Here is a 23,860-nt window from a genome sequence, read left to right as displayed (position 1 = left end):
ATGTTTTTACTGTAATTTTACTGGTGTTAGCTGCCCTGAGCCTGGCTCTGGCCGGGGAGGGTGGGTGGGTGGGTGGGTGGGTGGGTTGGTGGGTTGGTTAGTTAGTTAGTTAGTTAGTTAGTTAGTTAGTTAGTTGTTTGTTTGTTTGTTTGTTTGTTTGTTTGTTTGTTTGTTTGTTTGTTTGAAGAACATGAGGAGAGTCTGCTGGGTCAGGCTGATGGTCCATCTAGTCCAGCATCTTGTTCTCACTGTGGCCAACCAGGTACCCTATGGGAAGCACTAAAGCAAGACCTGAACATACCTGCACTCTCTCCACTTGTGATTTTCAGCAACTGCCATTCAGAGGCATGGTGCATTCAGAGGAAGAACATAGCCATTAATTAACCCTGTCCTCTGTAAAACAACCAGGAGGCTCCACACTGACTGGCAGCAGTTCTCCAGGCTTCCCAGGTCCTACCTGGCGATGCCAGGGATTGAACCTGTGACTTTCTGCATGCCAAGCAGGTGCTCTACAACTGAGCCACAGCTATATCTGATGCAGCAGTCTGCCTGAAACTTGGGGGCAAGCCGGCAGCAAATCACACCATGCAAGTTGGAGTTAACTCTTTAGTAGGAAGAAGACGATCTGCACAGACTTGGTGGAATATCAGGCCTAATGAGCAGCTCTTCCCTGATAGGTCTTGCCCCATGGATCAGTTGCCTGCCTCCCAACAGCTGTCTAAGTCCCTTCCTCTCTAGGGCTTTTTCCAAGCAATCAGAGACTGTGCCTGGTTGCAGCCTGTCACTGCACCGTCCATTTCAGCCCTCTTCTGGTTCTGGGAAACAGGAGTGGAGGGGAGCTTGTTGCAGCAGCAGCAGGAGACACTGGCCTCTTCGCCTCCCTCCTCCCCGCTTCAGCTTCTGCCTCCGATTCTGGATTTCTGTCTACTACAGACTCACTAAATCCTGTTACCTCTTCAGCTTCCAATATCTCCTCTTCCCAGTCTTCTCCCTCTGACCACTCATTGTCATCCCACCACCAGTCCCTGGGCTCTGAGCCTTCTTCATTCGGTGGTACCCCACCTGGTTCCACCTCTGTGTCCATGACATGGGAGTGCATGGAAATAAATCAGAATTAGAGTTTGAATGAAATTCAGAGGTCACCCAATCCAACCTTTGTGAACCTGGTGCCCTCCAGACTTTTTGGACTACAACTCCCATCAGCCTCAGCTAGGGAGTTGTAGTCCAAAACCAGGTTGGTGAAGGGACCACAGGACACAGGCCACAACTACAGCATTCTTGCCCGACCTCTGCTTAGGCACCTTCAGTGAAGGAGCACTCATCATCACCTCCCAGAGGCAGTTTGTCCCATTGTTGAACTCCTTATACAATTAGAGTCTTGCTGCTCGTGTTGAGCCAAATTCTGCTTCCCTGCAAAGTCTAACCATTGATCCCAGTACTGCCCCAAGGAACAACACAGGAAAAGTCTGTTCCAGCTTCTGCCAAACAGACCTTCAGATGTTTGAAGAGGGCTCTCACATCCCCCTTTAATCTTCTCTTCTCCAGACTAAACAACTTGCCCAACTTTTTCAAGTGATCTTTAAGCAGTTCAGAACAACAACATTTTAATCAGGCATTCTCCGGAGGCCTTTGTTTGTTAGTGATTTTAATGAACTTTGGTCTATGTTCTATTTTTCGGGAGGGGGGTGTTGTTGTTTTTTGTTTTTGCTGAGGCTGCGTCTTCTCTGGGAGAATACTGAGCAAGTGTTTTGTTGTATTTTGACTCTTTATTGTATTCTTAACCTCTCTCTATAGGTTTTTTTTAGGGAATTGTTAGCCCCCCTGACTCTTTTGGAAAGGTGGGGTGCAAATGTTTTAGATAATTAACAGGGACCAGAAAAAGAGGGACTCTTGTCACAATTAGATTGCATTTTGTATTTTGGTTTTAGTAATTTGGCAACCCTAATAAAGCAGAAGCACTAGGGTTAATTTTTGTATTTGGCAACCTAGGAAGCTAATATTTGTTAGAGACATTTCTTTCAAAAATAAAAACCAGGACCCCCCCCCCCCAAGTTGTTGAGCTTTTTTCAGACACTTTTGAAATCCTGGTAATGTCCAGGAAAATCCAGACACATGACAGCCTTCTTTTAAAAACATGTATCACACTTCTTCATTCCGTTATTTCCTTTCCTTTACCAACTTTCTTTAAAAAGTCTGTATAATAAAGCCTTGCAGTTTCACTATCTGTCACCTCAGAGTCAAGCCAGAACAGAGCAGTTACATTTGAGCAGTGTTTGTTTGTGATTTGTTCTTTCCGCTTTGGAAGCAAGGTGCGAAGAAGATGGCCCACTCTGGGCTTTGCTACTTTTAATATGCAGATGTGAGACGAGAAGAATCAAACTGGCAATCTGGACTTTGCTACTACATTTCCACATATGTGAGAAGGACGAATCTCAAGGAAACACAAAGCACAGCTTTGGGCAAGGATAATGCTGTTTTCATCACCCACTGTCATTCAGAATCCTATGGCACAGGTTCTTTGCTTTGCCATCCCAAGTGTATACAAGGCAATTTTGTCTTCTCTCGACCTCTCACAAACACACCTAGTAGCAGAGGTGCTACCAAGGATTGAGGGCCCCTGATGCAATGTCCTGAACATTGAGGGGGCCTGGCCCCCCTCAAAAAAGAGATTGGGGCCCCCCACAGTGTCTCAGCTCCCGGACTCTGGAACTCCCTTCTAGTGAGTTGCTAACACCTGGGGCTCTGCGGACGGGTAGGTGGGAGGGAGAACGCATGTGCATTCAACTGCCTAAGGGCATTTATGTCACCCAGTAAATCTCAGCCGCAGAGATAAGAGGAGTCATTCTGTTGTCTGGAGAAGTCACTTCCTGACTTGCATGGAGAAACCATTTTCAGCAGAGCTCAGCCTCAGAAGTGTGCAGCTGTACTGAGGAAGCACCAGGGGTTGAAATTTTGCACCCCCTAACAATTTTGCACCCAGGACAACTGTGCCCTGTGCCCCCACCCCACTATGCCACTGCTCTCTCGCTATAACAACAACAACTTATTATTTGTACCCCACCCATCTGGCTGGGTTTCCCTAGCCACTCTGGGCGGCTTCCAACAAAGATGAAAAATACATTAAAAGTTAGACTGGCTCCCTTGGCAGGTGAATACCTTTTTTCAACAGGCTTAGGGATAGCATTAAAAGCCGTCAGTTTCCCCAATGTTTTTAATAGCCCTTAGAGACCGACAGGGTTTAATTCTATTAATGCTTTAAAAAATAATAATTCGGCTGCTCTGATTTTATCTGTAAGCCGCCTGGAGTCCCTAGGAGCGAAAAGGGTACAAACGCATAAATAACAGGAAGCTCTCATCAAGGCCACACAGGCCTCTTACATAGCTGTCAACCTTCCCTTTTTTTTTGCGGGAAATTCCCTTATTTCAGCGCCATTTCCCGCTGCTATCCCGGATTGTTAGATATCCCGTAGACTGTCTCCGGGACAGGTGAGGCTGCTGATCCCTTATTTTCAAATCTGAAAGTTGACAGCTATGGTCTTCTTAACAGCAGGTGCTATGAAGCCTCGAGCAACAAAAAGCGGGAGGACCTGGGAGGTTGTTTTGACTCCCCCTGGCTGGCACCCTTTGGCGCAGGTGCCCAAGCAACCAGGCAGCGGGCGCTGTGCATCTTTGATCCGGGCTTGTGCGATCTGCTGACTGTTAATCGTTTGCTGCAGGAGACAAGCGAGGAACAGCGGCGGCAGCATCACCCAGCAGCAAATCCGAGGAGGTCGGCCGAGCAGCAGTAGCGGCGGCCCCGCCTCCTTTCCCCTCCCTTTCCTCCTGCGCGCCGCTTGCTGCCGCCCGCGCCTCCTCTCCAGAGCGGATCTGCGCTCAGGCTGCCGCTTGCAATGGAAGGCTTGCCTTCGACCTCCTTGGAGCTGAAGAATGGGAACCCCGCCGCGCCGGCAGTTGCAGCAACAGCGGCAGCGGCGGCACCATCATCATCACCATCAACACCAGCAGCCGTTTCCCCACGATCCCTCCGCAGCAGCTTTCTGACACGTGTCCGGGACAAGCTCTGCTCTTGGTGAGCACAAAAGGGCGAGCGAGGCGCTGGCACCCGATCAATTCCCTTCGAGGGTTTACAACCCGATTTTGAGCAGACTTTTGTTATCTTTACGCTTCCGGGCTGCGCCTTCCGTGGCGCACGTGCTTTTGGTCGGAGCGCTTTCTGCTTTTGTGTGGGGGTGGAAACAAGGAAATGTTCACGTGGGAAGCAAGTTCGTTCACTTTCTGGCGGAGGAATCCTTCCACTTGAGTAGGGTGGGTTGGGGTTGGCTGGCTGACCACAGCTGTGCCCTCTGTACATGCTCAAGGCGTACTTTGTTTTTTTGTGGTTAGTTCGTGAGCGCCACGGGGTATTCGGACAAGAGCCTTCGTGCATCCGCTTAAGTCTTAGTGGTTTATGGCTGACTGATAAAGAATAAAGAAATTTATTTATTTGGGGAGCGGTGAAGCATATGCTATGTAGGCAGAATGTTCCCGGCTGATTATTATTATTTTGTGTATGCTGCTGGCAGAGGCTCTGGAAAGTAGACAGTGGGGAAGGACCCTGGCTGACTGGAGGAGCATCTCCTCCGCATGCCTGCTTGAAACCGTGGAGAGCTGCTGCCAGTCAGTGTGGACAGTACTAAGCTAAGTGGGTCAATCATCTGACTCTGTCTAAGGCAGCTTATGTTCCTTACATTAGATGATAGCCTGACCTGGCATAAGTCAGCTTTCTACACCCTACAAATGTCTGAAGGGACCTAGGAGACTTCTAGAGGCCCATATGATGGCAGATCAGTTTCCTTAGGGTGTGGGCAGGGCCAAACCTAGAGATTGGTTAGGTTGGTCCTCAGCCCAAGGGCACAAAAATCACATCTCCTTGCCAAGGATGCAAGGGAGCATAGGTATGTCGCCTCTGGGTCTGGGCTGAGATGTTGGTGCCAGTGAACAAGAACAAAATGCTTGCAGCTAGGTACTTGCATGGCCCAGCACCTGAGTGTCCGATGGGTGGAGTAGCCAGAGAGGTGGTGCAACAAAAGTAGTGGGAGACTGATGCATTAGGTGGCTGGCGATTCAGTATCGGATGGCTGTTTTGAATTCCAGGTTTTCTTTGCTCTGTAAGCCTTGCTCCTTTAAGTTGCAGACAGAATAATGGAATATTGGTTGTTATTGTAAAAGAGTATCAAAGGAGAGCCTAGCAGAAAAGTTGGCATCTATTTGCTTTTGCAAGGAACAGGCAGAAAATTAATGTTTTTCCATTGGAATTGATTTGGTAGTGGGGGGGGGTATCTGAGTAGGAAATCCAATTTTTGTGGTGGGGGAGGAACCAGCTGCTGTGAAATTGATTGGAGGATCTGGGGGGGGGGAAATAATCTTGGCTGGAATGAGTATTTGAAGCATTAATTAATTGGATGGTAAACTGTGTGAGAAGACAGGAGTGCTTGGCGTGCTCTGGTCCATGGGGTCACGAAGAGTCGGACACGACTAAACGACTAAAAAACAACAACAACAAAACTGTGTGAACTTTGTAAAAAAACCAAAAAGCTGAGGGATTGATTTGGGGCATCTGGGAAGGGAATTAATTGAAGGAGAAATGATTAGTGGATTAGCTTTGCCCACCCACCCTGCCTTGTGCTCCATTTGTGGTTATGGTCAGGTCACCTACCTTTCCGTCTTACTTGTTTGTCGTTGTTGAAATGGGTGTAGGTGCAGGAAACATAGGTTCAGTCCACACCTCTCTCTGCCTGGTACTCCGAGATCATGGTCTTGAGCAACTGACTTGCTCCATCTTGTCCAATATTCTGTTGTCAACAGCAGTTGGCCAAATGTGTCTGGGAAAGTTGAAGCATGATGGCAGTAGCATCCTCTTGGTCTTAAAAGGTATAATCGCAGGTCTGTGCACAGCACTCGGCAGGGCCTAGACAATCAGTTGATCATAGAGGCCTCCCTGCAAACAGAGCTCACCTGAGGCAAAAGTGGCTATTTGGGTGGGGCAGAACCGCTAAGCTTTTGGCAGGTAGGTCCCTGCTGCTTATTGGGGGAGGGCAAGGCAGTGGGGATGTTGATCTCAAGACTGGTATGGCAATGTGTTTTATTGGATCAGCTTGGTGAATACACTTTTAGGACTGGAAATTGCTTTGTTGTTCAGGTTGTACGGAGGGCTTTTTTTCCACCTGAAACTCAGTTCCAGCACCTCTCAGGTGGGTGCCATTGCCTTTATAAGAGAACAAGGGAGGTGTTCATGGTGAGGTCTGGCACCTTTTTCTAGAAAAACAGCACAGGTTGTACGCTTGTGTGACAATGGAAGTTGGCCTAATGTTCCTACCTGAACTGTTACCGTCCCTCTCATCATAAACAGACAATGTCATAGCTAGATATTGCTGTGCTTTGTGCAAAGCTAATGATTTGTTGCCTCCCTTCTGTGAAGTGAAGAAGGGTTAAGCTCTTATCCCTATACTGGGACTTGACCAGATTGGACTTCAGACCTGTCTCCCGCTTCTGTAACCTTTTTTCCTTTTTTTTATAGAATTCCAAATGATTAAACAAATGAATCTTACAGGGAGGGGGGTTGTCTCAGGCAGTGCTCTCCTCTCTTTCAGAGCCAAGCGATATAGGAGATTGATAAAACTGCTTGCTTGAGACCTTTTGATGGAAATTATTGCTCTGTAAGGTTTAAGGTCCAGGTTGCAGAGCAGATTGCAAAGGAATTTCTGCTTCTTAAACTGGCAGCCAAGTTTTTTCTTGTATTATTCTAAACGAAGAACCTTGCATTACCTCCTGGAAGAAAGGTCAAGTGATATATTTTTTTTGCAGAATGGCAGGCCCTTGCGTCAAAAGGCCTTCAGACTGCAACATGTCATTGCGGTAAGGGGAGGGAGGACATTATACAACAGTTTCAACTGGTGTTGAAGGCTGAGGCCTGTGGATATAGTGGCTACAGGTTGAAGAACAATTAACCACAACTGAGTAGTTGTTGCTTAGATTCCTTTCTTCAGTCTGAAGATTCCAAATTACTGAGGTTCTGAAATGCCTTGGCTAAAGTGGACGTACTTTTAATCCTAGCTAATGTTGCTTGGAGGGACGCAGGTGGCGCTGTGGGTTAAAGCCTCAGCGCCTAGGGCTTGCCGATTGAAAGGTCGGCGGTTCGAATCCCTGCGGCGGGGTGCGCTCCCGCTGCTCGGTCCCAGCGCCTGCCAACCTAGCAGTTCGAAAGCACCTCCGGGTGCAAGTAGATAAATAGGGACCGCTTACCAGCGGGAAGGTAAACGGTGTTTCCGTGTGCGGCTCTGGCTCGCCAGAGCAGCGATGTCACGCTGGCCACATGACCCGGAAGTGTCTCAGGACAGCGCTGGCCCCTGGCCTCTTAAGTGAGATGGGCGCACAACCCCAGAGTCTGTCAAGACTGGCCCGTACGGGCAGGGGTACCTTTACCTTTACCTTAATGTTGCTTGGAAATTCAAACCCCATGCTAAACCCCTTCTTTCTTAAACGTAAAGGTAAAGGGACCCCTGACCATTAGGTCCAGTCATGACTGACTCTGGGGTTGTGGCGCTCATCTTGCTTTATTGGCCGAGGGAGCTGGCGTTTGTCCGCAGACAGCTTCCGGATCATGAGGTCAGCATGACTAAGCTGCTTCTGGCGAACCAGAGCAGCGCACGGAAACGCCATTTACCTTCCCACCGGAGTGGTACCTATTTATCTACTTGCACTTTGACATGCTTTCGAACTGCTAGGTTGGCCGGAGCAGGGACTGAGCAATGGGAGCTCACCCCATCATGGGGATTCGAACCACCGACCTTCTGATCAGCAAGTCCTAGGCTCTGTGGTTTAACCCACAGCGCCACCTGCGTCCCATTCTTTCTTAAATTAGTGGTCCTTTAAAGTACTTAAATTATGCTGGATTGTCCCCCATTGTTCTTACAGCCCCCGTGACCAAAAAAAAAAGTTAATTTAGGCCTTACAGTGACTAAGAGCATGGTGAAGAACAGGGAAATTTCTTGCACCACTCTTTTAGGACAGTGGAGATACCTAGGACCTAATTTTGGCCTAATTTTAAAGGCATTCTGGAAGTGATCAGCTCACTTCTCAGGCAAGAGTGATCTGACTCTCTCCTGTTGTTGAGGAAAGAAAAAAGATTGCCCACCACTGTCTTATGACAACATAAGAATTGCCTTACCAGAACAAGACAGAGGCCAGTTTAAGGCCTACACTAAAACTTAGGGCCACAGCAACTTTCTAAAGTCTCTTTGGGAAAAGGGAATTCAAAGTAGAAATATGGCAGAAAGGCCTCCCACCATTTTGTGACTCTAAATAACAACTCCCCCATCACCCCTGCAGCTTTTCCTGCCCATGGCTGTTACTATTATTATTATTATTAATTGAATTCTTTCATTGCTTTATCTTGCCCCGAGCAAGTGGAGGGAGATGCCTGGGTACTAGGAGGGTATCTGACATTTCCACCATCTCTGGAGGTGTCTGCATGGGGATCATTGTGTCTTGACTGTTTTCACACACTAATAACCACATTCTGTAGAATTCTATTGGTTCTATTTTATCCTCACAATTGGAATGAATTTCAGGAGCCAAAATGCTTTTTCTGTGCAGCCTGAGGAGGGGCAGTGAACAACATCATAGTTCACTGTGGAATGAATGTCCGCCATTAAGAAAAAGAAGGTCGGAATAGGCGAGTAGATATGTGGACAGTCCCTGGATCAAGTGACTTTTTTTATTTAATTTCTCAAAAGTTCTTAACCTAGCTCCAAGTAGTCATCTGAACCAGCCAGGTGTTGAACAGAGAATCAATCAAAGCCAGTCTGTTTTTGGAAAAACGAGAGTTTAGCTCTTGTCTTACCCCAAAATGGCAACTAGACGTTCTATTTTGGCCACTGTAACATTGGTTTAAGGAGCCATTTGGTGCCTATTTAACGTATCTGAGTTTCTAACACTGTTCCTGTTCTTGATCTATCATCAGCTCTTTATCCCATTGATCATGATCCAATCGTGGACCAGAGAATAACATTGGGAGAGTGCTTTTCAATGCCCTAGAGATTACATAATGGGGTACCGCAGGGCACTATCTTATATTCAATGCTATTTAATGTCAATACGAAACTGCTGAGAGTGGTCATTAGGAGTTTTAGGGAAAGGTGCCATCAGTATGTTGATGAAACTCAGCTCTATTTCTCCATAGCATCTGAATTGGGAGAGGCCATGCAGTCCCTTGGACTGGTGCCAGTGGTGAGATGAAGGAGAGGAAAACAAGCTGAGCTTGAATCCTAGCAAGTCAGGGGCTCTGTGGCCAAGTGCCTGAGAAACTGGTCAATTGCCTCCCCTAGATAGGGTTGCATTCTCCTTTTTTGGAGGAGCAGGTTTGCAGTCCAGGGATGCTTCTGGATCCAACTTTGTCACTGGGGGCCCAAGTAGTATCAGTGGCTAGAAGTGCCACTAGTACAGCAGCTACAGCTGTTCCAGAATTGGCCACACTGGTTTATGCAATGGTTTCTTCAAGATTGAGCTACTGCAATGCACCCTATGTGGGGCTTCCCTTGAGTTCATGCAGAATGCTGCGGCATGGTTGCAAACAGGAGTGAGAGCCTGTCAGCGCATAACACATCTGCTCAGATAGGTTGCTGTTAGTCATTTGTGTCGAATGGTTTTTAATATTGAATTTTAAATTATTGTGCCACACCTTGGGATTGGATGGTGAAGGGTGGGTACAACAACAGTGTGAGACTGTTGAACTTCCATTTAGCACTTATCGCAGTCCTGATCGTAATAAACAGCTTAATTATATCTTCTCTCACTTTGATCAGGTAGGAGGAGTTCTTCAACAGAATCCAGTGCAAATATTAGCAGGTGCATGGGAAAATCACCTGTCATCAGCTTCCATCCAAAATATATTGAACTTATTGCAACTCCACAAGTTCTCTTGCCATTTGTACATGCAGCACTTCTGGAGTAAAAGCAACTCTTAAGTTAATTTAGGCTTCAGGTGCAACAGTTGAGCGCCCTCTTAATTTATAAACGCCTGCCTGGATTGCCATTAACAGTAACGGTTAAAACATTTACCTGCAGTCACACTTTCATGTCTCACGGTGTGAGTTAATAAACTCGCTTAGCTGCTTTGTGAGCTAGAAGAGTGAACTGACTGCCTTTTCGGCAATGTTTTTGAAACGTCGCTGTGGCTTACTCATTACTTCTTAATTTTCTTCAAAATTGAGCAGGCTAAAGCTCTCTTAAACAGAAGAGCAGCCTGAAAACTTGAATTTCATAGAGTTTGAGTCTGATTGGGATTGCTTCCCAAAGTGACAGCAGAGTGATAAACAGGCAATTCATTGGAAAGTGGATGATGCCTCTAAACCGCAAGAGATGTTTTACTTGGTGTGATCCAAAGCTGCTGCAGTATATGAGTGAATATCTGAAAAATGCAGGTAGGTCAGGCTTCATTGGATTTCCCCACCTGTTCACCATCTGGCCAGCAAATGGAAGGGAGAGAAATGGAGGACCCACCTGATTAGCCTGCCTGATTTTCATACATACTGCAGCAGTGTGGAATAAAACTCTGCTGAAGTGAGGCCTGTGCCACTGGAGTGTGTATTTTCAGAATGGACGCTGGTGTCATTGGTAAGGAGGGCGGGCATTCAGACATTGAGGCGGAGCCAAAGAGGTGCAACCCATATCCATTGATTTACCACCATTAAGGAGGGTGGGGAGGGTGGCAGTGAGTGAACAAGGCATAAATTTGTCAATAAAATTGCATTCGTAAGACAAGTACAAAATGCCTCACAAATCAGTAGATCAGATTAATACATCATCATGTATTACCCCTCAGGGAAAGCCTGGATGAGTTTTAAGCAGGTGCCCAAGTGCCAGATCTGCAGGAGCCTGCCTGACATTCATTGGGAGCGCATTCCAAGGGGCAGGTTCTGCCACACTGAAAGGACATAAATCGAACCATTGGATCACAAGCCACTACTGAGAGTGTCTCTCCCGAGGAATGAAATGACTGGGCAGGAGTATACTATACACGAGACAACTAATGAGTGGGACAAGCTTTTGTGGTCTATGGCCGACGGAATAAATCAAAGCCATGCGTTGTAGAACTAAATGTCTGCCTGAGATCACTGCCATTACCTCATCCCAGAAAGGAGCCAAAGCAATTAATCTTTACTGTCTTCACAAAGCGGCCCAGAGAGATGCATCCAAGTGCTTGCGAGGGGAAGGTTATTTTTCTTTTATTTATAGGCTGATAAATAATAGATAAGAACAGTGGTAATCAATAGGTAATCAATCAGTAGCACAATTAGGGGAATTAGTGGAGAGGGAGATGTTGGTTACGCATGTGTGTTTTCTGTTCTTTCCATGTGGAAAACTAAAGTTTTTGCCATCAGCGTTCTTCGCCGTGCTTCTAAAACCCTAGAAAAGGTTATTTAATTCCACACATTTGCCTTTAATAACATGTGTTCTCATTATTAATAATTTATCCAGCACCTCAGAAAGTCATCATTTTATCATCTATTAATCTCGCTATCTGGGACGCAGGTGGCGCTGTGGGTTAAAGCCTCAGCGCCTAGGGCTTGCCGATCGAAAGGTCGGCGGTTCGAATCCCTGCGGCGGGGTGCGCTCCCGCTGCTCGGTCCCAGCGCCTGCCAACCTAGCAGTTCGAAAGCACCTCCGGGTGCAAGTAGATAAATAGGGACCGCTTACTAGCGGGAAGGTAAACGGCGTTTCCGTGTGCGGCTCTGGCTCGCCAGAGCAGCGATGTCACGCTGGCCACGTGACCCGGAAGTGTCTCCGGACAGCGCTGGCCCCTGGCCTCTTAAGTGAGATGGGCGCACAACCCCAGAGTCTGGCAAGACTGGCCCGTACGGGCAGGGGTACCTTTACCTTTACCTAATCTCGCTATTGATTGTTTTCTGCAGGCGATGACAAGTTTGTGCTGCGAAATGTCTTTTACATGGCCTAGCAATACATGCAGAACCTGAACCCCCTCCTTAATTATGGTTAAGAAACCATCGCTGCCCCCAAAGCTACACAACTGCAAGTGATTAAGGCTCGGCTGCTCTCTCTGGTGATTTTAACTCTTCTGTGATGCAGTAAACAAAGCTTAAGTGATTGTGAATCAGGCACCTGAAGATTTACTATGGTTAACATTAAATCATGATTTTACTAGGACCTTGGGAAGCCAGGGTTGAGATCCCCACTCAGCCATGAATAATAATAATAATAATAATAATAATAATAATAATAATAATAATAATAATTTATTATTTATATCCCGCCCATCTGGCTGGGCCTTCCCAGCCACTCTGGGCGGCTTCCATAAAAACCAAAAATACAGTAAAATCACACGTTAAAAACTTCCCTGAACAGGGCTGCCTTAAGATGTCTTCTGAATGTCAGGTAGTTGTTTATCGCTTTGACATCTGCTGGAAGGGCGTTCCACAGGGTGGGCGCCACTACCGAGAAGGCCCTCTGCCTGGTTCCCTGTAACCTCACTTCTTGCAGTGAGGGAACCTCCAGAAGGCCCTCGGCACTGGACCTCAGCGTCTGGGCAGAACGATGGGGGTGGAGACGCTCCTTCCGGTATACTGGGCCGAGGCCGTTCATGTTCATGTTCATGAAGTTCATGTTCTCTAAACTAACCTACCTAACTACCTCACAGGGCTGTTGGGAGGGTAGCACTGAGAGGGAGAGAACCGCTTTCTTTGATTAAAAGATGGGATAGAGATGTGGTGATGATGTTTATGTGGTGTTAAAGAAAATGTATTTGGCCCTGTGACTTTCATTTCACTTCTGAATTCCCTGGCCTACAACCTACCAAATAAAAAGCAGCACATTGTTGGGTGAATTGTGGGCCTGTTAAGTGCTTCAACAGACATGCACAGTGTTAGAAACTCAGATATATAAGCTAGGTGTCAAATGGCTCCTTAAACCATGGTTACAGTCGCCAAAACAGAATGCCTAGTTGCCATTTTGGGGCCAGTTGGCTCGAAAATTTTTAGTTCCTGAAATTCATTTATCAAACAGATAAAATATAACACATAGCATTCCAGAGGATGTGTTGCTAGTGTGTGAAAACAGTCAAGATCCCCAGGTATGCAACTCCAGATGGTGGAAATGTCAGGAGCTATCCTGGTGCCCGGGGCATCTTCAGTTGGTCAATAGCCAGGTTCAAAATGCTCCTGGTGAATTGTGAATGCTGAACACACTCACGGTCTCTCTCTTTTGCAAAAGGAGATGCTTGTGCTACCATACATGGTTGATTGGCTGAGAACATTTTGATAGGACATATTGCACAGGCTTGCAGTTTGTGTCTTGTATTAGGTGTGTTTATCTCTTTATTGGTTTCTTTATACCTTTTGAAGCTTTTGATGTGTCATAATTATAGTGTCACGGTCCGCCTTTTGAACTTTTGACTGAAATAACCCCTGTCGTTTCAATTACTGTATTTTTTGCACCATAACACCCACTTTTTTCCTCCTAAAAAGTAAGGGGAAATGTCTGTGCATGTTATGGAGGGAATGCCTACGGATTTTCCTCCTCTAAAATCTACGTGCGTGTTATGGTCGGGTGCGTGTTATAGAGCGAAAAATATGGTACTTTATAAACTTCTCCAGCAGCTTCCTAGGAATGAATTAGAAATATGTATGCTACATAAATAAGTTTAAATGGCCTCTCTTGAGTTTAAAATAATGAATTCGCAGGTTGGTTTGCAGTGACTCCATAGTTTGCTACACACCATAAAAAGCATAAGGAATCTGCTGGAGAAGCTTTTGAACCTGTGAGGTGCTGAGCAATGCGATGTGGAAAATTTTTCTGTGGAATTTTTTTTGTTTGTTTCTAAAGTAACTGTGGATGGATGCCAAGTGCAAATACAGTATTAGGCAAGCTTGGCAGGTTCAAAGTGTTTAGCTTTGCTTGATGCAATGTGAATAAAATAAATTGTGACTGTGAGCTGATGGGTTTGTTGTAGTTCTGTGGTGGTTTGTATTTTCCCGTTCTTTATGTGTCTCCCCCCTTTATTTCCCCCCTTTTAATACATTTGCAGTAAAAAAATAATAATCCATAAAAAATGCTAAACCAGATCATTCTGTTGGGCAGGGGTGGGGAAACTGTGGGCCTTCAGATGTGGCCAGCTTGCTCAATGGTCAGCTATGGTGGCGCTAACGTCTAACAAAATTTAGGGGGTTACAGGCATGATTTTTCTTGGTACAGTTTCGCTTCACTTGCTGACGTGAGGTAACAGAAGCAAGCTTCCAATTATTGGTATGTGGTTAATAATAATAAAAATTCATGAAGAAGAATAATGGTCCTCTAAACTTTTCTCATTTGCAGGCATATTGTGAAAACGCTATTCCTGGGTCAGATACTTTCACTGTTCATATGTGGGACTGCGGTTACAAGCCAGTACTTGGCGGACAAGTACCAGGTCAACACTCCAATGCTGCAGAGCTTCATCAACTATTGCCTGCTTTTCCTCGTGTACACAATGATTCTGGCCTTCAGAAAAGGTACAAGTGGGCCCCGACACAAAATTGTGGCGTACAGTGGGACCTTGGTTCTCAAACTTAATCCGTTCCAGAAGTCCGTTCCAAAACCAAAGCGTTCCAAAACCAAAGCGTTCCAAAACCAAGGCACGCTTTCCCACAGAAAGTAATGCAAAATGGATTAATCCATTCCAGACTTTTAAAAACAACCCCTAAAACAGCAATTTAACATGAATTTTACTATCCTAATGAGACCATTGATCCATAAAATGAAAGCATTAAACAATGTACTGCTGTCACACAATCAATCAGTAGCTGAACTGGGTTCCACACAGTCACAAAAACAAACCAAAAAGAGCCACAAAAACACAAAATAAATAGCAAAAACAGACAGACCTCAGCGTCACACTCAAAACAGAAGTGTGGCACTCAAATCGGCGCTTCCAAAAAAAGTTCACAAACCAGAACACTTACTTCCGGGTTTGCAGTGTTTGGGTTCCAAGTTGTTTGAGTACCAAGGTGTTTGAGAACCAAGGTACCACTGCATTCTTGTTCCAGTCAGTCAGCCCAGGATTCTCCATTCCATTTCACTTAACCTCTGCTCTCAGAATTCCATGCCCACTATTCATACTCTGTCCTCACGGGGATGTTTTATGGAGAGTTCCCTTCCATATGGTATTTCCCTAAAGGTGCCATTTAAAAAAACAACCTGATGTTTAGATTTTATTTATTTATATAGCAAGATTTATACACCACATCATTTTTTTCAAAATTCTCGTAAGAAGTTTACATAAAATAGTGTAAGAGAAATACTCATAAGAAAAAAAGCAATAAAATGAACAGGCTTTAAAAACAAGTATACATAATATATGTTATCACAGTATGGATAAAATAAGTTTTAGAAGTAATGTTTCAAAACATTATTTGTGGATTGGTCATTTTTTATTACGATTTTTACTGTTAGTCAGGTTGGGTGGTGTTTGTTCTTTTTCCAGTGGAAAGGTGAACTGTAAACGTAACAGCTAAATAAACTTTTATTGTTTATCATTTTATATCGGTAGAAAATATTGGTACTCCACTTTTCCCTTAGTAAAACTAGACAATAAAAGCAGTGTATTGTAAAATAAAAATGAACGACAAATAGAAATGAGTGGCGGCTAATAAAAAAAGGTAAGCTTAATATTATTAATTATTATTAATTTATTATTTATACCCCACCTGTCTGGCTTGGTTTCCCCAGCCACTCTAGGCGGGGGAAATATCAAAACTTGTCTGGTCAAACGCTTGTTGAAAAGAAAATTTTTCACATGGTGATGCAAAGCTGTCGGAGAATGGGTAAGGTAGGCCTCTCTGAGGAGCTTTGGAACATAGTACAGCCCTTAAGAAGGATGCCTCTTTGGTCAAATAGAGACACGTGTGATGTAGCATTTAGAGTGTCAGACCAGGGTTCAAATCTCCATTTGGCCACAAAGCTCACTCGGTGACCTTGGACCAGTTGCCAGCTCTCTGCCAGACTTACCTCACAGGCCCAAAGATGGAGAGGGGGCGAAGCACATATGTCACTGTGGGTTCCTTGGAGGAAATAATAATAAGAAAACTATCAAATGTAACTCAGATTTTTTGGGGGATACAGAGGGAGCTTCTGTAGAAGAGATGGACCAGAGAGGCAGACCCATGCCTAAACGTTGACATGCGTGTTTTGCTTTCTCTGCAGATGACGACAACCTCTGGCAGATCCTGCGAAAGAAATGGTGGAAGTACATTTTGCTTGGATTAGTTGACGTTGAAGCCAACTACTCCATCGTCAAAGCCTACCAGTATACCACCCTAACAAGTGTCCAGGTAGAATAGAGAGCAAAGAGTCTTGTTACACATTAAAAATGTGTGTGTGTGTGTGTGTGTGAGAGAGAGAGAAGAGCCACCGATAAACGAGTGTGATGTATTGGTCAGAGTGATGGGCTAGTCCTAGGGAGACTCCATGCTTTAAATCGCCACCCAGCCTCTTGAAGTTGACTGGGTGACCTTGGGCCAGTCAAGTTCTCTCTCAGCCTAACCTACCCCATGGGGTTGTGGTGAGGATAAAATGGAGGTGGGGAGAAGCTCCTTCAAGGAAAGATAGGGGTGTAAATAGAACGAGTGGACAGTGAAGAGGCTCAGTGTCATCACATAATCTCGAGACCATGTAGGACTGTTTTACACGGGAGAGATGCAAAAAACCCACGCATGAGCATAAGTGGGGATTTGAACTGTGGCCTCCTATTCCAGCACTGTTTCAGTGTTTGAGGGTAAACATCCAACAGAGTCCTGTCTAAAATTAGGACAGCAGTGATTACCCAATTCATCCGTTAGAAACCTTTTGGTAGATTAAAAAGATGTCCCCTAGTTAACGGGGCAGCAGATGCATTTTCTGAAAACTGGCTAATGACTTTTAATACAAATACATCCTCTCCAGCTCAAAACATCCTCTCCATGGGAGTCTTCCAGCTGCTTTCTCTGGATAAAAGATACCTTTTTGCTTCGTCTGGTTGTTTTCAATTTGAGGAAGTATTTTTGTAGATTTTGAGGCTTGATAATGGTGAGATGCTCGCTGCTGTTTCCTGGTAATTAAGGCTACAGTAATTCTTGGTATGCCCCACTGGGAGTGAGCACCATTGAACTCAGTGGGACTTACTTCTGACTAAACATGTGTAGGGCCTGGCTGTGGAAGAAACATAATGCAAACATTGCAGCTTCTGTCGCCTTAGATAGAGATCCATGAGGGGTTGGCCCCTGTGGAACAAGCTGACACCAGCAGATTGTTTAAAGGCAATGTTGTATGCCACCAACCGGGCTGTCTCTGTTAAAAATAGCTACAATGCCACCCCTATTGCCGTCTCTCCTTGAACAGGGTGAACGGATCAAGCAGCGAATGCCAGATATAATTCTGTGGGTCAGTGATGCTACAGGAGGGAGACATATTTCAGTATATGTGTGTGTGGAGGGAGGGGGGAGTAGAGCAGGGCTGGTTTAACTATCAACACCCCAGACAATACTGTTGTTCTAAATATATGCTAAGCATGAGAGGTACATTACGCATCAGGAATAAGTGTTGCTGTACTGTTTTTAACACTTGATTGGGAGCCACCCAGAGTGGCTGGGGAAAGTCAGCCAGATGGGCGGGGTATAAATAATAAATTATTATTATTATAAATTATTATTGCTGCCCCATCATCAAAAGACACAAAAACCGCTTGGCTAGTTTCGACCTTGTTTAATTTGCCGATGTCTTCCCATGGATTGGAAACTTCTTAGAGACTTTTTGCATGAAAAAGAAAATGAAGTTATGATATCTGGGCTTGAAGATTGAAGATAATGTTGGTTTATAGAAGGTGGATTTGTTGGGTGTTATCTTGGAGTGCATGCGTTGAATAATTCTGTATTATTACAGCTGACAGCTGAAGAATTGAAAGTTCCTCTTTCTTTTTCTTTCCCTCTTCCCCCATCTTTCCTTTCTTTCTTATTTTGTTCTTCTCCCTCTTACTCAGGCATAGGCAAACTCGGCCCTCCAGATGTTTTGGGACTCTACAACTCCCATCATGCCTAGCTGACAGGACCAGTGGTCAGGGATGATGGGAGTTGTAGTCCCAAAACACCTGGAGGGCTGAGTTTGCCTATGTCTGCTCTTACAGCTCTGTGTTTTTATTTAGATTATTTAGACTAGCTATTTAGTCTTGATACAAAGATATCCAATAGGAATCTTTTGTATTTCTTTCCAAATTTCAGTAAAAAATAAATAAATGAATTGAATATTTGCCACCTGGAGGAGTTATTAGTCCTCATGTGCCCTTCTTTTTATGACCGGACTGTATGTCTTTCTGTACATGGCAGCTCCTAGACTGCTTTGGGATTCCTGTGCTGATGGCTTTATCGTGGTTCATCCTCCGCGCAAGATACAAACTGATCCATTTCATTGCGGTTGCTGTCTGCCTGCTGGGAGTAGGCACCATGGTCGGTGCGGACGTGTTAGCTGAGAGGCACAATGGGGAAGGTAAGGGCTGGAGAAAATGTAATGGTGAAATGTGAAAAACATTGTGTCCATGGGAGAATCCTCTGAGTGTTCAAATCCTTCCTCTGAATCAGATTTTCAGTAATTCCAGAATATGTCAAGTACTTCTGCTTCGAGGAAATAATAACCATGTTTTTGTTTCGATGGGGAAATATACGGGCAGGATTCAACTAAGCTGTTGAATGCACAGAATGAGGTCCTCTTATGCAATGGCACTCCTCCTTCCCCCTGTGAATCACCTCACACCCCCTAAGTCTGCTCCTGGAGGGTTGGGGAGGGGGAGGAACCCAGAAAAGGTTTTGGGCAGGGGGGGGGTCTTGCACACGGCCAGCATTTAGTACTGTGTTGAATTCCAATCAGTGTTCTTTGCTGCTCTGTGCTTAGTTGAGAAAGCCTGAATTCTGAAGTGCTAGGGCTTTTGGTATCACTGGCTGAAAAATAAAAAGATGCATGGAATCAGAATGCCTGAAAATGTGTTGCCGACTACTGCATGGTTCTGAAATTTATATTCTGACTTGGATGCTAAGGTAAGGAAGTTCACAGAGGAAAAGGTTTCTGTCTCTCTCCCTTGGGAAGTGCCTCTGGGAGCCTTCCTGGAAAATGTAGGGGGCTGGGGGAGTTGAAGACGGCAGGAAACCTTCCACAAACTTTCTTAAGTTAACTTAAGTACATCTCTCCCCATCTTTATATTCTTTTAGATTCCAGGTAAAACACCACCTTTTTTGTTGGGCTTTCAGAGTCTGATAGGATAAGTAATTTTTTTATTATTACTAATTATGCAGTTCATGAGAACTGGTGTAATCTTTCTGTTTTGTTAGGGTTTCATGTTACCCTGTTTTTGTTAACTGCCCTGTGAGTATTTTTGGCAAAGGACAGAAATCTCTAAAGAAAGTAATAATATTAAAATCCAAGACTCTGAAATTAAATTAATACACACACACACACAATTTATGTTCTGCTTAATCAACAAAACCTCTAGGCAGTTTACATAAAATACATTTTAAAATCCCCAGTAAGATCAGATTTTAAAGACAAGCTTTCCTAAAAACAGTTATTTAGCAGGATATACCACCGCCCCTCCCTGCCCCTGCTGTATGGCCATGGGTGGGACATTGCTAGCTTTTTTCTTATTTTATAGGGCAGGAAATTTAGCTCAACATTTCAGATCTATTGGGGGTCCAGTCTCCCAGAGTCATTTCCATTATCTTGGGTCTTCAAACAAAGCCTGTTCTGTTCTGTTCTGTTCTGTTCTGAGGGAGAACTTCCTGTCTCCTACCTTGTGGTAGGACAGGCAGGTATTATAAATGAAATACTTCAATAAATGAGTGTCTGAAGCTACCTTATGCAGAGTCGGGATTGGCCTGGTGAGCATCCGATGCAGTGCTGACAATACCTCAAAGAACTAACATATTTTTTGTTCCATAAGACTCACTTTTTCCCTTCTAAAAAGTAAGGGGAAATGTGTGTGCGTCTTATGGTGTGAATGCAGGCTGCGCAGCTATCACAGAAGCCAGAACAGCAAGAAGGATTGCTGCTTTCACTGTGCAGCGATCCCTCTTGCTGTTCTGGCTTCTGAGATTCAGAATATTTTTTTTCTTGTTTTCCTCCTCCAAAAACTAGGTGCATCTTGTGGTCTGGTGCAGAAAACAAGCGAAAAATACGGTATTTCCTTGTTGAATGGAAATGTGCTGAGCATGCTTTCATAATGATGGCTTCTCCTTTTATGGATTTGGGCGAAGGCTTCCTCTCAACCACAGTACCTGCAACCTAGCAATGATCTCTGTCAGATCTTTCTCACCTGCCATTCAGGCTCCACAGGTTTGCTCCAGTTGGAGAGTCTATCCTAGATTTGAAGCCATTCTGCTCAGAAAGGCCCAGAGTTTCCTGGCAAATCTCCAGCAGTGTGAGAGGCAGAAATCCACAACCCAGCCATGCCAATAGGAAAAACTTGCATCAAATTCTGCTGGCTAAAGCAACAGGAGCCCTGCCAGGGTGAAAAAGCTTGCGTCTCTAATAAGAGCAGTGTTTTCTTTAGCATTGATTCAATATTGAGCAAGATCCCACAACTGGATCATGTTACAGCTAGTAAAACAGTTCTAAATCCCGGGGCCTCCAAAAGCAAACCGAAAAAGGGTCTGTCATACTCTTAGCATCCATTTAGGAATTTACTGAGAACTTACGGAAATCGATGTATTGATTTTTTTTACAAAAGGGCTAAATTAGGCTGTTAATGTAAGAGGGGGAACTTAAGGTCTTGTTCTTCCCTTAACTACATTTTGCTTGGTTTCCTAAAGTGCCCAACTAACAGGTAGTACATATTGGTCTGAAAATAAGTTGCCCACAAATGCAGGCCGCACCGTGAAACAGAGATCTTTTTCAAAGGCAGCAAAACAAGATATCCTGACCCACAATTAAGCGTAAACGTAGGCCTACACCCCAAGCCAGGTTTGGGGTGGGGTGGGGTGGAGTCCAGTCTATATCCAGACCAATACAGTACTTAAACATTCCACAAAACCATGTTTCAGAAAAGAAGGTTTTGTTTAGAATTCAGATTTCTCCAAAGATCTGGTGGTCAGCAGCGGACGAAGACTTGTTTGAAACAGGCTGACTTCAAACCATGATATATAATTAACCACAGTGTAGAGTTCTTCACAGTGAGACCTTTGGGTATAGGGAGGTATAGAAATTAAATTAAATTAAATGAATAATAATAATAATAATAAAAGTTCGGACACAAATGTGGGTGTTAATTGGAAGTAGGGAGTTGTATTCAGTGTATGTGCCTAGAGTTCCACCAGAGCAGTGGGACTTCTTCTCCCCACCCCAAATCTGCTCCAGCCCTCCCCTTTGGAGCAGATTTTGATGGTGTGTGGAGGCTGCAGAAAGGAGGAGGAAGCTCCATTGCACAAGTAGAAGTCTGCTGTTGCTCAAACAGAACGACAGCATTGGATAAAACAAAGAAACTTCTTATCTCCTTGTGGCAGGTTTTTTTTTAACCACGATAAATTATGGTTTATGAACTATGGTTTATCATGATGTCCAAACACAGTCATGTCTTCTGAGCTGAAAGAGAAAATACATTCTGTGGCAAGTACCCGACACACTTTTTTAAATACTTCAGTAGTTGCCAATGTGGTGTAGTAGTTAGACCATTGGACTAGGACCTGGGAGACCAGGGTTCAAATACCGATTTAGCCATGACGTTCACAGGGTGGTCGCAATCACTCACTCTCAGCCTAAGCTACCTCATGGCATTGCTGTGAATATAGAAAATGGAGGAGGAGACCTTGAGTTCCATGGGTTGGAAAAATGATCTGTGTGCTTATACCTGATTTTGCCATTAAAAATGCCTGCCAGTTGGATTTTACAGCAGCCTCCCTCTTTTTGTGTGTGTCAATTTATATTTTCTGTGCAGGTACCGATGTGGTGATCGGCGATGTCTTAGTCCTCCTTGGTGCTTCCTTATATGCCATTTCGAATGTGAGTGAGGAATACATTGTGAAAAATCTGAGCAGAGTGGAGTTTCTAGGAATGGTGGGCTTGTTTGGGACTATTATCAGCGGTCTGCAGCTGTAAGGATCTATTATACGTACTTTAATTCTAATTAAGAAAACAAAAAGCCTTCTGCATCACAGAATGATTTCTTCCTTTCCATGAATTGGTGGGTGTGTTATTAGTAATCCATTGCTAGCATTGCCATTAACCTGTTCAAGAGCAAAGGCGTCTTGTGGGGTTGCCAGGTTGCAACCTGGAGAAGTCCTTTACATTTATATTTTCTCCCAAATTGGGAGACTGGGCAGACATCGCTTCTTTTACTCATCTCCCCAATTGGCTCCACCATCTCTTTCATTTGCTTACCTCTTCTATCTTCTGTATATCAAAAATAACATAAAGTTATAGGTTGGGATCTCTGGGTTGTGACCTGCACCCTTAGACATCAAAGTAGTTACATGATTTGTTCTTCTCGTTCCTGGTGTGTCTTTAACTTTCTTTTTGTGGCTTACGTGCTGTCCCTTGAAATGCCAAATCCTGTAAATGATTATTCATTCAAATTATCTCCTTGACTTTCAATGAGCTAGATGTAGGATTAAAGACAATCTTGGGATTAATCATTTCTGGGCCGAGATCTTGTTTTTCTGGGTCACGTTGCCATCTTTTTAGAGACAAGAGTTTTTGCATCTTTTACAGTTGAGTGGTAAGCACAAACCCAGCACTTCTTCCCATTGCTTGATCTCTCCATGCTGAGATCGGTTCACCTGACCGACTTCTGCCCATTATAGTAGTGTTGAAAGGCACCATTGTCCGTAGAAAAAGTGACCACCCTATTTTGGAAATGCATCTTTCCAATGAAACTTGAAGCTATGGTGTTGATAGTTGGCAAAGGGCCCTTAATTGTGTTTCTTAAAGTAATCCCATATGCTGATGGTGAACTCATTCTACAAGTATTGATCCTTATATGGCCGAAAATGCACCGTCCATGCACGAGAGGGCAGTATTATAGGCTCTAGGAAGGACCAAGGTTTGCATAAGTACATAGGAGTAGAAACCCTCCCCCCCCTCCCCAAAAATATCCAGTGAAGACCAAGCATGCTCAGTGGGCACAGTTTGCTTAACTGACAGTGGTGGGGGTGGAAACGGGATGGAAAATTTGAGTGGAATGAAATTGAGTTTCCTGGAAGAAGGCGTCACTGTTTTAACTGGAACACTGAACAGGAGAAGTCCACACACTGAGATAGCTTTGTCGGTAGAGCATGAGACTCTTTAATCTCAGGATCGTGGGTTTGAGCCCCATGTTGGGCTAAATATTTCTTCATTGCAATGGTGGTTGGACTTGATGATCCTGGTGGCCCCTTCCAACTCTGCCATTCTATGACACTGCAACATTTTGTATAACCATCTAGGCATTAAATGCAACTTTAAAAAAATAAGTGTTTATCTACAGCGGATGGTGAATTAGTTCCAGCCAAGAAGAATATTATGCAAACATGCCCTTGAATGAGGCAGTATTGATTCTCCCAAGGGAGTGATTCAATTACCATTTTAATCCCACAGAGTTAACAAAGGCCAAATGTGACCTGGCTGTTGTTAATGGATCAACAAGAAAAAACATGTTTCAATTATTAAACTCTGCTTCTTGATCAGCCAAACACTGCAGTCGCTAGAAACAAGTGGCAGTAGGCCTGTGCGCTGATTGCAGCCTTGGGGCTATTTTATGGGTTTATATTAAAATCCTGAAGATATTCTTAGCAGGGTCCTAATACTGCCTGGAGATCAGCACTGGCCCTTAAGATTGATT

General features: G+C 44.5%; 2 protein-coding genes across 2 annotated transcripts in view; both read left to right on the top strand.

Moving 5' to 3' along the window:
* Positions 1–23,860, top strand: part of ALKBH8 (alkB homolog 8, tRNA methyltransferase) — a gene marked incomplete at its 5' end in the record, with an annotated part of 258,458 nt that overhangs the window by 55,214 nt on the left and 179,384 nt on the right. The window lies entirely within an intron of this gene.
* The window catches only part of SLC35F2 (solute carrier family 35 member F2), a 28,266-nt gene continuing 7,974 nt past the window's right edge, over positions 3,569–23,860 (top strand). The window contains exons 1-5 of the mRNA XM_079973965.1: positions 3,569–4,069; positions 14,368–14,543; positions 16,234–16,361; positions 18,387–18,546; positions 21,980–22,136. Of these exons, the coding sequence (XP_079830091.1) occupies positions 3,891–4,069; positions 14,368–14,543; positions 16,234–16,361; positions 18,387–18,546; positions 21,980–22,136 (800 nt within the window). The 5' untranslated portion in view covers positions 3,569–3,890. The remainder of the gene's footprint in view (positions 4,070–14,367; positions 14,544–16,233; positions 16,362–18,386; positions 18,547–21,979; positions 22,137–23,860) is intronic.

This window comes from Podarcis cretensis (assembly GCF_951804945.1).
Source record: "Podarcis cretensis genome assembly, chromosome: 4".
NCBI lineage: Eukaryota > Metazoa > Chordata > Lepidosauria > Squamata > Lacertidae > Podarcis > Podarcis cretensis.
Note: the sequence above shows the minus strand (reverse complement) of the source record. Positions and strands in the feature narration are given on the sequence as shown.